This window comes from Geotrypetes seraphini, chromosome 5, assembly GCF_902459505.1.
Source record: "Geotrypetes seraphini chromosome 5, aGeoSer1.1, whole genome shotgun sequence".
NCBI lineage: Eukaryota > Metazoa > Chordata > Amphibia > Gymnophiona > Dermophiidae > Geotrypetes > Geotrypetes seraphini.
The window spans coordinates 31,444,456-31,459,615 of record NC_047088.1 but is presented as its reverse complement, the minus strand read 5'-3'; the positions used below and the strand labels follow the sequence as shown (position 1 = coordinate 31,459,615).

Below are 15,160 nucleotides of genomic sequence, written 5' to 3'. Positions count from 1 at the left end.
GTTAGAGCCGCTGCCTCAGTACCCTGAGCTTGTCAGTTCAATTCCCACTGCGGCCCCTTGTGACTCTGGGCAAGTCACTTAACACTTCATTGTCCCAGGTATAAAATGAGTTCCTATCTAAAATATGTAAACTGCTTTGATTGTGTAAACCACACAGAAAGAGCAGTATATCATGTCCCATACCCTTTATCTCTCCTTCTGATTCATTAGTGCACAAATACAGAATTAAATACCTCTCTCACTAAAAATGTCATTTGAGAAAAGACTGAAGACCCCCCATTATGTATACCCTTGAGGGTCTATGATATAGACATTTAAATAGTTAAAAGATATTAATATGCAAACTAATAGTTTTTAGAGATGGGGAAATGGCAGAACGAGAGGTTATGAGTTGAAATTGCAGGGTAGGAAACTTAGGAGCAATGTTAAAAAATACTTTTTATTTATTTGATTTTAATATTTATATACCACTTACAGCCTAAGGGGCTCATAATAAAAAAAACAAACGTCTAAAAAGTGGCCTAAATGGGTACTTGGACGATCAAAAAGCCTGATCGTCCAAGTACCCATAATCAAAGCTGGTTTTAGACGTATCTAAAACCAGCTTAGGCCTTTCCCCTGCCTCTAAATGCACAGAGAGAAAAGAGGCATTTTTAGAGGAGAGGAAAGGACAGGCGGTGGGTGGGAGGTGGGCCGACCTAGACCTAGGCATACAACAGATATAACCAAAGATTTTGACAGGTTGCCTAGTCAGTACTTATACGTTTTGACTTAGACCAAGTCAAAACAGGTATAAGTGCCGAAAAAGGGGCCGCTGAGCTGATCGCTGCAGCTCAGCGGCCCCAGCAACCTGCCTATCGCTGCAGGAGAGATGGCTCATCTCTCCTGCCACGATGATGATCACCCACCCCCTCCGAACCGCGGCACTTCGGGGTGAGCATCAGGGCAGGGCCACAGGAGGGGCCTAAGCCTACTGGGCCTATTCCAGTTGGCCCAGGCATCTTAGGCCCCCCTGTGGGTGGGTTTTAAGCCGCCTGGGCCAATCAGGCCCTAAGGCCAGCCATTCAACGGATGGCTGGCCTGTCGGACGGATAGTCTTGGCACCCGTCCGTCCGATTTAAACGATTTAAAGGTAGGGGGGTTGGGGGGGTCGTGGAGTCAGCGGGGGGGTTCGTATTTTAGTGGGGGTAGGGGGGTGTCACCGGGCCAGGAGGGCTTGGGATTCCTCCTGGCCCCATCGGAATCGGCGGGGGGGGGGGGGGGGTTGGGGATCGCAGGGCCAGGAGGGCTTGGGCTCCCTCCTTCCCTGATCGTGTCGGGAGGGTTCGGGAGTTTCACGGGGCAGGAGAGCTTGGGCACCCTCTTGCCCCGATGTCAGCGGGGGGGGGGGGGTTCACGGCTCACCAGGGCAGGAGGGCTTGGCCTCCCTCCTGTCCTGATCGTGTTGGGGGTTTGGGGTGATGCGGGGCAAGAGGGCTTTGGCTCCCTCTTGCCTCAATCGAGTGGGGGGTTTGGGGGTGCCACGGGGCAGGAGGGCTTGGGCTCCCTCCTGCCCGGATCATTGTAGGAGGGGGAATTCTGTAACCGGTGTTGTTTTTGACATAGATTTCATGCATATTCATTGGGGAAATCCTGAAAACCCGACTGGATTGCGGCCCTCAAGGAGGGACTTTGAGACCCCTGGTCTATAGGTAGGGGTTCTTGGGGGCATATCTGGGAGGCACAGCAATGATGATACAATGAACACATAAACAGTCATTTATACCAGATGTGCATACATGCACACAGTACACTCCTATATTTGTTGTTGCCTCAGAACAGGTAGCATTTGTGCCTTACTCGGGATAGTTCTAGAAACCAGTGTATTTGTGGAAGATTTTAGAGGTTCTCTGTTATGAAATTACCCCCATTGTTTACATTCTTGTACGTTTTTGATATTCTGATCTCTAAAAAGTACAATTCAGAATGCATTAAAATTGGAGATTGCTTCATTAGTCTATAAAACATGCTGTACAGCGTTCATATGAAAGGACAATTGCAAAAATATTCCAAAATTAAGAAAGAAACCAAAAAGTCATGATTGCATATCATTTGTCGTAGCAAACCGAGATTAACTCCATTTCCAAAAGTACCTTAATAAGGCCCTTAGGAAGTTAAATGGAGCTCACCTGTGTCCAGTCAGCTGATTTGAATACTCCTGGATGAAAAAATACGTTATTTTTGTTGTAGGAAGTGACTTTGACGCAAACATGCAGTTACCGAAAAAGCTCCAGGATAAAGCTATCTAAAGGTGCAGACTTGGAGGAAGGCTATAGAGAAATTTCATTGTGTTTGGATATCTCTTGGGGTACTACCATTTCTATCACTGTAAAGTGGAGACAGTTTGGTACCACCAGAACATTGCCCAAATCAGCCTGTCCTTCCAATCTCCATACCTGTAAGATTAAGGAGACTGCTGAGGAAGGCCTAAGATTAGTATAATAGAACTAGCGAGGCTTCTGACTGAGACAGAGAAGAATGTTCATAGTTCAAGAATTTGAAGATTAGTTCATAAATGTGGCCTAAGAATGAAGCCACTGCTGAAGCAATAATGGTTACTGTGGATGGGCAGACTGGATGGGCCATTTGGCCTTTATCTGCCATCATGTTTCTATGAAGAAAAGCTACACAATGAACCTCATCGTTTTTACAAAGAAAACATTGGCAGATACCAAGCAGTGTAGCAAGTGGCGGTGGTACCTGGCTTCCCCCCCCCCTTAAATGCATTCTGCCTCCTCCCAATACCTCCCTATAGTTGTTATTGACAGTAAGCAGGATTTCCTACCCGCTGGTCCAGCACGAGCAGCAGGGGGATACCCTGCTCACTGTTGGTAACAACTGCAAGAGGTATGGAGGGAGGTGGGGGGGAGAATGCATATCTAAGAGGGGGGCTTCCCTGGGGGGGGGAGGTAAGAGGAGAGTTGGTGCTCTCTCCAAGTCACAATGTCTCCCATCCCCCTTACTACACCAGTGGAGACACCCCACACGTGGGAGTTGGTTTACTGGATGAGACCAAAGTAGACCTTTTTAGTCGCAATGTGAAGGGTGTAAAACAAGCAGAGCACATTGCATTGAGAAGATCAAGGTAAAGATAGATGGTGCAAAGTTCAGGCAGATCATGGAGAAAAATGTGATTCAGTCTGCCAGAGAGCTGGGACCGGGAATAAAATTTGCCTGTCAGCAGGACAGTTATCCCGAGTACAGAGCTAAAGTAATAATGGAGTGACTCAGCGAGAAGAGTAAGGTGTCCTTAAGCGCTCCAGTCAAAAACCAGAATTTAATCCAATGCAAGACTTGAAGACTACAATCCACAGATGATGCCCAGCCAACACGAAAGAACATGAACTGTTTTGCCAAGAAAAATGAGCAAAACCTGCACCACCCTAAACAACTCATGGCAACTACGGCTGCAGAAAAGGTTCAACCAAGCACCGCGTTCAGGGCGTGAAGATGTGTGCAATCAAAACATTTTGGTTTCATATTAATTTTTTGAATAATTCTAGAATTGTTGATTCATGATGAAAGTTGGAGTATGTTGTATAGATCAGTGAAACAAGCTTTTTCTTTAATGGTTTTGAATTATATTTTTTTAGACAGCAGAATTTGAAAGATACACAAGGATGTGAAGACTTTTACAAGGCACTGCCGACTCCTGAAACTGCTATACAGAATGCTGAGAGGGCAACTGTACAGATACCTGACTAAAGGGTAGGATTACAATTATGGATAACAGAGTGATGCAAGTTGTACTTAAAATGCTTATCTTCATGCAGGCGTCCCATTTGTGTGATGCTCCAGTGAAGGGCATTGCTGATAGCATCCGTGCGGCTTCATAAAAAATTCAGAGGCCAAAGCGCCCATTTAGGCCAAGGAAAACCAGGCCTAAGTTGTGCACAGAGTGGTCGTGTTCTATAACAGTGCGCCTGACTTTTAGAAATACCCACGATCGGCCCATGCTCCACACTCCCTTTTGAGATTCTTGCACTAGAATTTATGTGCACTACTTTATAGAATGCGCCTACAAAGTTGTGCGGGTAACCAATTAGTGCTAATTAGCATCAATCATCATGTATTATCTGTCAATTATCAGCGCTGATTGGCTTGTTAATTAAATTGCACGCGCAAATCAGCTATGAACACCGATTTGTGTGTGCCACCTAGGATGCTGTTAGGGGCATAATCAAAACACAAAAATGTCCAAAACATCACCTGAGTTAGCACTTGGACATTTTACTCACCAAAACGTCCAAGTGTTGATTTTCAAAATTAGAAATTTGAACATCTTAGGGGTCATTTGTTCTCCAGAACGTCTAAGTCTAAAAGGGGCATGTAAGAAGCATGTTATGGGCTTTGGAAGGGTTAGGCTTGGCCATTTGACAGTGATAATTAAGCCTCTTGCAAGACATTCTAGATGGAACTTGGATGTTTTGCCTATACCTGATTTAGAAGCATCTAAGTTCCCAAAAGGGAACCAAACTAACCAGATGACCACTGGAGAGATTATGTAATGATCCCTCATACTCCCCCAGTGGTCACTGAACCCCTCCCACCCTCCAAATTTCTAAGTAAAACAGTACATACCTATCTGTAGAACAGCAGCATCTGGTATGGGAAAGCCTAGTAGAACTCTACACAGATGTCTTAAGTAATCATGTGGGTGGTATAGTGAACCATACAGAGGAGGAGCCAGGCCCATAAGCCACTCTAACCACTAGATTTATGATGGAAAATATGAACCCACCAAAACCCTACTCTATGGTCATATAGGTACCACCTGCAGCCATGAGGCCCATTAGAGTGGTAGACAGGTGGGTATAGTAGGTGCTGGGGGAGTTTTAGAGAACTCAACATAAATTATAGGGGGTTATGGTGAGATATATATCTGGCACCCTTTATGTGACGTTCACAGCAGTGCCCTCTAAGGTGCCCCACTACTCTATTGGCATGTCTATTGAGCAAGGGAGGCTGTAGCCCTGCCCAACAAAGATACCCCAAATCAAGGGTTTGTTCAAGTATATGTATTGCCAATTCAACTCGGGTAAAGCTTTGGATTCTTGCCCAGAAATAGCTAAGAAGAAAATAATAAAAAAAAAAATTTAAATTGAATCAGGTTGGGCAGACTGGATGGACCATTCGGGTCTTTATCTGCCGTAATCTACTATGTTACTAACTCCTATTTATTCAATATCTATCAAAAGCCATTACAAATGCAGCCTTTCAATAAAGATCCAATAATAATATAATTGTACAAAGGAGGAGTCTCACAGAGAGTTTCAATCCATATAACTATCTGTACAGAGTCCTCGACCTATTCCGGCTTCATCTTCCTATGTACCATTTTGTTAAATTACTATTTGACATCATTTCCCAAACTTCACACAATTGGTCAAAAGCTTTTTCATTCCATATAAGGCATTCTTTATAGTTTGCTCTATATGATACAATTAAGTTTACTTTATGATTTAAATAACAGCAGTTTCTTTGCTTAACTCATTAAAAACCTTAAATGTTTGATAATACAATAACAGCTCAATAGAGTGTAAAAGATCACAGTGTGAGAAGCAAGTCTATATTCTGAAATTCAACGTCAAGATTAGTCCTGCATTTTCTAGCTACGCTACAGCACAGGAAACAGGGATACTAATGGGAAAGCAGAAGTCATGTTTGTGTAGCAAAGATTAAAAGAGCCTTTGTAAAACAGTTTTTTACATATACCATTTTTACATATACCATTTATTTTTATAATGCAATCCCTGTTTGAATACTGCACACATCATAATTCATACAGGCTATTCTTATAATGGGGTTCAGGATCAGCATCAATAATAAATTCACCTCCTAATATTTCTACTGTATATTTATATGATCCTCAGCTGGCTCTTCACTCATGCATTATAAAAATATTACCTAATTTCTAAGTGATCTTTTTTTCAGATAATATCTATCTAAGTACCTCTATGGTCCTCAGTTCCAGCCAACCACCAGCCAAATTATTTGAAGGCTTGTTTCTCTTTCTGGCTTTTATTCATCATCAGTCCTTAGGTTTTTTTAAGTGCTTGTGCTCTATATTCTATGTTTTGTGCAAACCGATAAACTTTTCTTATACAACAAGCCTTCAAATAATTTGGCTGGTGGTTGGCTGGAACTGAAGACCATAGAGGTACTTAGAAAGGTATTATCTGAAAAAAAGATCACTTAGAAATTAGGCACTTTGAAGTTTATTATATGCCATTGTGGATTAATGGTGTATATTACATAGACAACGTCATAAACAACATTGAGCTATTTTAATACATCAGTTATAAAAATATTATGCATGAGCCATAATCTTCACCAGATCATTTATTTATCTTGAGTTATTTTTATTTTTTTAACTCGTTTTTGTGGTCAAAAATGGTGAATAACTTCAGACGTCCTGGCAGTCTAGACGTTGAAGTAGGTGATTTTAAAAAAAAAATGTATTTGGACGTCCTGTTTGAAAATGGATATTTCTCCACTTCCAAATTTGGACAGTTGGTGGGAAACATCCCTATTCGGGCGTTCTATCAAAAATGCCCCTCCACATGTAAAATTTAGGACTTTCTCCCTAAGTGGGCATTTTTATAGCTGCCCACCAGGTGAAAAGTGTATGCATGTTTCTTGCTTTGCAGATGTTGCCAGATTTTCAAAGCGCATGTGTTCTTTCACCTTGAAATTATCTTAGGAAAGCTACCTGCACACATTTACACCTATTGACTTGTGTGGATAGTTTTCCTAAGGAATAATCTATAGCCACTCTTCAGAATTCACCAGTCTGTATATAGTTTCAAACCCTACTTCCAGAAATGCCTTCCTTTACAGATAAGTTGGAACATTTTATTGTATTTGCAAAAATATAGTTTAAAATTTGCTAGAAAAGAGAGTTCACTGTCTTAAATTTCCAAGAAAAGGTACATTTGTACTTAAACATCCTGAAAAATTGTGAAAACAGACAAAGGTTATAAACTTTAGGGTAATCACCTTCTTTTCTAGGTCAATCATACCTAGCTGGACTTGAAGTCAAGGCCTTCAGCAACTTGGTCCAGAAAATTATGTTTTCAAGAAATCTCATAATAGGCAGGGCCTAACAAACTAATGAACAATTCAGGTTAGCAGTGTTGTCTCATGCTTACCGTTTAATGCTGGGAGCAGACAATCCAGTTCAATATGAAAATTGAATTTTATCTATGAGGTTCATCTCATAAACTATTTTTTTAAATTTACATGTTTTATTTATTTTTTTTTTCTTCAAGTATTTCTTTATAATCCTTCAATATAGTCTCCCTGCTTTGCAATGACTGAGTCCCAACGTCCGGGAAGTTTCATTATTCCATCCAAGACACCGTTTTTGTTCAGTTGCCGAATGGCTCGGGTACCAGCGGAAGAAAGCTCTTCCAGAGATGCAAAACAATGTCCATGCATAGGTTGTTTCAACTTTGGAAAAAGGTCGAAGTCTGGTGGACTCATGTCTGGACTGTAGGGAGCATGAGGTAACACCTCCCAGCCGTATTTGTGTAGTTTTTCAATGATGACACTCCGTATGTGCGGGCAAGCGTTGTCGTGAAGAATGAGTGGCCCAGCCAAGAGCAACTGAGGTCGGGTTTGGTGCATTTTTCTGCGCATTTTTGCGAAAAATCACAATAATACACTGCTGTGACACTTCTCCCACATGGAACTTTGTCTGTAATGATGATGCCTTCTTGATCATAAGCAAAAATCATCATTTGTTTGACTTTTGATTGAGCTCATTGAAATTTTTTTGGCCATGGGGAAGATGGAGCTCTACACTCGTCATTGGAAAAACTACACAAATATGGCTGGGAGTGTTACCTCATGCTCCCTCCAGTCCAGACATGAGTCCACCAGATTTCAACCTTTTTTCCAAAGTTGAAACAACCTATGCGTGTACATCGTTTTGCATCTTTGGAAGAGCTTTTTTCCGCCGGTACCTGAGCCATTCGGCAACTGAACAAGAACGGTGTCTCGGATAGACTAATGAAGCTTCCCGGATGTTGGGACTTGGTTTTTGCAAAGCAGGGAAACTATATTGAAAGATTATAAAGAAATACTTGAAAAAAAATTAAACATGTAAATTTTTAAAAATAGTATGCATTATTTATGAAATGACCCTTGTATTCTGAATCATAGAGAAAAAAAGATGATGTACTGCAATTTAAACCTGCATGTTTGCTTGTGCAGATGCCAGCAGCAGAATCCATCCAGGGAGGGCAGACGTCTCGTCTTTTCCAGCAGCCGCATCTGGTGCCCCAGAATACCATGAGCTATTTCCTCCATCCACAGCAGCAAAATCAGAGCAGCAGTTTACCCCCTGACCAGCCACAAATGCAGCTGCCATGATGCCAAAGTAGAAGAAATGATCATGCACATGAATATGACAGGTACTGCAGGAGGGAAATGACAAAAAAAACTCTGCAGAGAGCACACGCCCCAGAGTCGAATTTGTCAAAGATCAAGATGCACAGCACTTACACCACCAAAGGTTAAAGTGATCTTGTTGGATGCTCTCCACCAGTCTGGATGGAAGCCAGAGAGTGATGAGTGCACTTTCCAGAGGCACCGAGTGTTGAACAGGTGTAAGATGTGAAAAGAGCTGGCCAGAGACTTATATGAAACCTATTCCAGACATATATGTTCAGTGGTATGAACAGACGACTGACTCTGTGTCACATGGAACACATCACTGGTTTCAAGCCATACATAACACAGGGTAATTTTAAAGCCATCTGTGATGGGTAAAAGTGTTTGCCCAATGGAAATAAGCTTTTAGAAACCTGCTCACACTGTATGTAGATAAAATAGTATGAGCATAGGTCCACACCAAATGCATTCTCACCCACAACAAGGGGGAGGCATTCCAAGGGACAGGGTTGCAGTGAGGTTTGGAAATACACATGTACTTTTGAATTTTCAAAAGTATAAATGCACTTTTTTTTTTCTGGGGAAAATCTACTTGCACTGTTGTGTCAGCTGCTTTTCCCTAGGCAGTTTTCAAAGTGGATGCATGCCACTTTCATCCAGGATAAACAGGGGCCGTGGACTTTGCAACTGCCAGTCTTAAAATTACCCCCACCATGCTAATATGCTTTGGAACTGGAATCCAGATGTCTTTGTATCAATGTGTTAATAAGCAGAAAAGTATAAACCTTTCAAATGAAAAATCAGCCTCCTGCATAGGCTGAAGAACAGTTTTAAATGTTTTCACTGAAATTCACTGTGAATTGACAATCTACCTTTGAAATACTAAAGATTTAATAGCCAGCGTGTATCGGGATAACAGTGGTCTTGTAGTTAGGTTACTGTAATTCTATCTGTTGTTTGGTGGTTGTTGATTGTCTGTTTATCTTTTCTCGTATACATTTGGGTCCCTAATTTTGTTTCAGTTGATCAGATTATGCTGCTAGCTGATGTAATACCACTCTGGCCTCATTTTGTATCAAAAATTAGAAGACATAATGGATTGATTACTTTGGTTTCTATTGAGGAGGTGTTTGAGAACTCTATCCCTGTTCCCTCTTTCCATCAATAGTCATCCCCATAGCAATCAACATTATTTTAAACACTGTCTATCAAGCATCCTTTACAGACAGATATTCTGTGTTGGGCTGTATCCACGTGTTTGTGCCGAATATTCAGGTGCAAAGCGACTGCTGCTACCTATCCAGTTACCATCAATATCCAGACCTGCACTCAGTCTGATTATTTCTGGTACCCAGACAAGTCCCGACTCGGCATCCAGACCACCCTGGCAATCTCTGAATGAATGCCGGTGGCTGCCTTATATTCAGATATTCAGTTCTGGAATATCTGGGTATTAAAGAACCCAGCATTTTAGAAAACTATCTGGATGGCACCTGAATGATGCCACTGGACATTGAGTCAGCCCTGGTGGGCAGCATTGATCCAGGTATGAACTACTCCTATCCAGATAAGGGCTAATGAATATTGACCCTTCGGCATGTGCTTGCTACCCGGTCCTTAAAACTCACATTTCTGTCGATGCCAGTCAAATGAGATGTCGTCTCAGCTAAGCACACTACCAGATATAAAGTTTGAAAGCAGCGAGAGGGACAGGAGTCAAACCCCTCCTAACCATCCAGCGAGAAGGATTTCATTCTTCTGCTCCCCTGCCCATTGCTATCCACTGTGGACACAAGAGATTACAGGACCATAGAGTTAGCAATAAATTGTTAATTTTGTAAATTGTCATTCTTTTAATTGTTGCAAATGTAAACCGCTTTGGTCGTATCACAGAAAAGTGGTATATCCCTTTTACCCTTTTTTATTCTATATTTATGAACTAAATATTTATTCTTCAGTGGGTCTATAATCAGGTGTCCCTACTGTTTGTATTTTTCCAAAGGAAATGTCTTATTTAATTTCTAGGTGTTCAGTGTGTGTGTTAGATATTGGAAACATAAGATTCCAGACTTAGGAGATATTTTATATGTCTAATACAATCTTGTTATGACAAAGTACCTGTTTTTCCTTGTAGAGAACGGAACACTTTCATATTCGTCTCATTCACAAAGCAATAACGAGTACAAAAGGGCTTTTATGAGTGTGCCCCAGCTTGTGGGCAAAGTGTTCCATCTATCTCAGCAGTTTAGCTTTCTTTCAGAGCTGACAGTAGGTTCTGTGCTCCCACCAGATTCTGTAATGCATGTTGCTAGTTGGAAAGGGTTCACTGCCTGTTATTACCGTACTTTTGATGCACAAGTTTTCCAATGAATTGTACATAAATGACCTGAGATGGATAGCTTTTTGTGAAATGTGTAGAAATAAGTTGAATTATTTTATACTTTCCAAATATACCATGTTAAAATGTAAAAAAAAAAAACAAACCCCAAAATTTCATTATCAGCTCTGAAGACATATTAAGCACTAGATATTCCTTTCCTCTTCTGGAAAATTTCAGGTAATATTGAAAGGGAAATGCAGAAAAAAATGTTTATAGCCAGCAGATTCCTGACTTTTTACAAGGTGATATCTATATAAAAGAACAGAATTTTCAGATTCCCGCCTTTTAAATGGCACTGCCACCAGTCAACAGTGAGCATCAGAAAACATTAATTCATGTAATGAATTGGTCAAAATTAGCAGTACTCAATCACTAACTAGGTTAATGACATTTGTCCATTTCTAAAGTTTTCAGTACGCTCAAATAGGCTTTACTGGAGGTTGTTCACCTGCTAACAAGCAAGTGAATCCTATTTGTATTTATATTTCTAAGTTTTGTCTATCAAGGAGGTCCCACACTGCTTGGAAATAGGAGCTGAAAATTCAGGTTTGATGTACTCATTTCTGGCCTAATGTACACTGCCTTTGACATCCAGTATGTGCCTTGGCCTTTGGCTCAAGACTCAGGTTTTTGTCAATTAACACAGTATAGCTCACTATTAGAGAATAACACAGGGACAGATTTTTCCCTGTCCCCGCAGGAACTCATTTTTCCATCCCGTCCCCACGAGTTCTCTTCCTGTCCTTGCCCCATTCCTGCCAGCTCCGTCCTCATCTGCACAAGCCTCAAACACTTTAAAATCATAAGTGTTCGAGGCTTGTGCAGTAGGACAGAGCTTACGGGAATAGGGCAGGGGCAGGGATAGAGACAGGGCAGGGAAATTGAGTTCCTGTGGGGGCAGGGATAAATTTGACCCCGTGTCATTCTCTACTCACTATCCTAGAAACAAGAAGCAGCATGGTAAAAGTAGCTGGTGTCTACATCCACTTAGTGAACCTTTCTCATTGTAGTACAAAAGCACTAGTAAGATAGTGGGAAGATTTCTTTTCTGAAGAGTTGTAAACGTTCCATAATAGTCTAGATGAGTTCGAGTTTATAAGTGCATGTTTCTTTTTAATTGTTCCAGCTGTCATTTTTAAAATTTACTTGAACATTCTTTTGGAGAGTTATTAGTGTTAGTATAAATTTGGTGAACACTCTAAAATTCTATGACAATAAATTATCTTAATCCAGGAAGCACAAAAGTCTTACAAAGCACACTGCAGTATGCATCTTCCACAGGGAAGACTTAATTTCCCCAAAAGTGCTTGTGCCAGATGTATAACAGAGTAAGACTGCATTGCTTGTTGCTTTGTTAAGGTAATAATGAAGAATTACTCGTTGAACAGACTAGCCAAGCACCATGTTTGGCTGCAGGGCTGTGACAGGATAGAAGCCGAGCCGATTGTTCCAAGGGCATCAGCCCCCATCCTACAGGCCTGGATTTCAGGATGTCCATAATAAATATCCAATACTTCACCCAACCTCCACATGCTCTCATATGCTCTCCACATGCTCTCATATATTTCAAATCTGGCAACATGTGGCCTCAGGGACACCTCCTCCACCCTTAGTAATGTTCAATAGCGGTAGGGATACCAGTGTTTTTATTCCTCATTGGCCCACATTCTTTTATTGCAGTTATTTAGGGAAACTTGAAACTTAAAACTTTATAACTTTTTTATCCACCATAATCTTTTCAGAAGTTTTAGAAGTTTCATTGAGATTATTCTATTTAAACATATTCAAATAAATTGTATACTTAGCTTAGTATGCTACTGGGTTACATGATTTGAAATATATGAGAGGATGTGGAACAACTTGCAATTTTGTGGAGAGGGATGTTGGATACCATGGAGGTTGGGTGAAGTATTGGAGACTTGTGTTGTATAACTCCCAACCATTAATGAAACAGAGTTAAATAGTGCCATCTTTAGTGTGAATGCATAATAAATATCCGTCAGATGGATTTGGTCTACCAACTAGAAAAACCTGTAGATTTTTGTTACTTTGGAAATCAGACCTGTCAGTGACCAAACTTGAGAAGCCCTGATTTAACACTGACTGGGAAAGAAGGAATCCATTACCACAAAGCAAACAACAGGATAGTGGCCACAGTAATTACTGTAACACAGTTTTTCAAGAAGGGATAAACTTATAGCAAAATAAGCTATGTAGAATGAGCCCAATTAAATTTATTTATTTAAAAACTTATATACCGCTTTAAACCAAAGCAGTGTACAATCGGCATACAAAAATATAAAATGTACATCAAGCAACTTTTCCAGAACCTAATGCATTGAACTATCTAGATTCACAGAAAAGCTGATACCTTGGTTTACAAGCATAATTCGTTCCAGAAGCATGCTCGTTTTTTGTGTTTTTTAAAAAATTCTTTATTCATTTTTCCATCTTACAAGTGCACAATATTACATCATATTAACTTTTACATTTCACTTGATAATCATACAATTATGATTTGACGTACAAAAAATTTATTCCCCCCAACCACACTTCCCACAAGTAATTTAATTCAAAATATCCTTTATATATTATATAAAGCATGCTCGTAAACCAAAACACTCATATATCAAAGCAACTTTTCCCATAAGAGTTAGTGTAAACTAGAACAATTAGTTCCATATCCCCAAAAACTTAATTACCATTAGCGACGCCTCCACCGCTGCCTCTGCCACAGACCTATCCACGCAGTTCCTCCAGTTCTCCTCCTCTGCTGCTGTTCGCTGCCTCTCACTGGGGGTTGTGCGGGTGGTACTGGCTGTAAGAAAACCGCCGCCACCGCAACAGAGCTCGACTAGGCACCGTTGGCTCTGCCACTCCCGGACGCTGCCCCCCCCTCCCGGATGCCACTATCCCCTCTGCCAGGACTCTCGGGTGCTGGCTCACTTCTGCCGGACGCACCCCGACTCCCATGCTCCACCCGAGGCCACTGGCGCTGCTATCGCCTCTTCCCCCCCTCCCTGACTGGCCCTGTCCTTATCCCTGTACTGCCGGTGATAGAAAGTGCCTGCCGCCGGTCTGCTGCTGAGCCTTGAGCATCTGCACATGCTCAGGCCTTCTGGATCTCACCCTCTCCGAGATTCTCATGAAATCTCAAGTCTCATGAGAATCTCGGTGAGGGTGAGATCCAGAAGGCCTTGAGCATGCGCAGATGCTCAAGGCTCAGCAGCAGACTGGCGGCAGGCCCTTTCTAACTCCGGTGGCACACGAGTAAGGACAGGGCCGATCAGTAGATGGGGAGGAGATGATCGTGAAGGGAGGGAGTAGTGCCGGTGGCCTCGGGGGGAGCAATACTGCTGGTTCTCGCGGTCGGGTTGGGTGGAGGCTCGCAAATCGAGTCAATGCTCGGTTTGTGAGTTACAGTTTGCTTGAGTGTTTTGCTTGTCTTGCAAAACACTCGCAAACCGCATTACTCATAAACCGAGGTCTGACTGTACATACAAATATGTCGTCAACACTTTTTAAAAAGCATCCCTGGGCTTACACAAATGCATTTGCCTGCTCAAGCCATTCCAAAGCTTGACACCCTTGAAGCATCTGGTACAGACTTTGATTATGTCTAGTAACTCCATAAAGCCCCATTTATTATCACAGGCTCATAACATAGGGCAGGAAAAACAGAAAAGAGAAAAACTTGACCACCTGAGAAAAATCTGTTCTTCAAAAACCCAGACCAGCAGATATCAAACTTAGACTCATTCAAACAATACCAGCAAAACTTAAACATAGTTGGATATTACCTGTTCTGGCCTTACCCCAAACACTTATCTTGAAATAGACGAGTCAAGTACGAGCTGCTCATTTCCCAATCAAAACATTGTATATTTGTAATCCAATACTGAACAAGGTCCTTGTTTCAGGGACACAGCCACTGCTTCAGGAGAAAACCGGTAAATTTTCACTACAGCAGTCTGGTTCCAAGATGGCGCTGGGCTTTCAAGTAAACACACACAAAACAGCCAATCATCGTGTTGCTCCAACAGCAGTGAAAAATACTATCCCAACTCAGATTTAAAGAGACACTCATTCCATCGCAGAAAATCCACTGTAGGACTTATTGTACTCATCAGGAAGACAGAATTTTTTTTTTTAAAAAAGGCTTGCCGTTCAGTTGCATTATTTAATCCAACGGGCTCAATTGAATGTAATCTGAAGCTCCAATATTGCTTCTTTTGTCTGACTTTGCATTTGATATTCCCCCCCCACCTTTGACCCAAAGATATCTGATCAATCACCATACACTTCAAATCTTGAAATTGGTATCCCATAAGCAAACTAACAATG

The 15,160-nt window shown here is 41.5% G+C and overlaps 1 protein-coding gene across 2 annotated transcripts in view; it reads left to right on the top strand.

Moving 5' to 3' along the window:
- PASD1 (PAS domain containing repressor 1) overlaps positions 1–11,577 on the top strand; it is a 128,362-nt gene extending 116,785 nt beyond the window's left edge. For both annotated transcript variants that reach the window (XM_033944274.1, XM_033944275.1), the window contains one exon: positions 8,257–11,577. In XM_033944274.1, the coding sequence (XP_033800165.1) occupies positions 8,257–8,415 (159 nt within the window). In that variant the 3' untranslated portion in view covers positions 8,416–11,577. The remainder of the gene's footprint in view (positions 1–8,256) is intronic.
- The last annotated feature ends 3,583 nt before the right edge of the window (positions 11,578–15,160 follow it).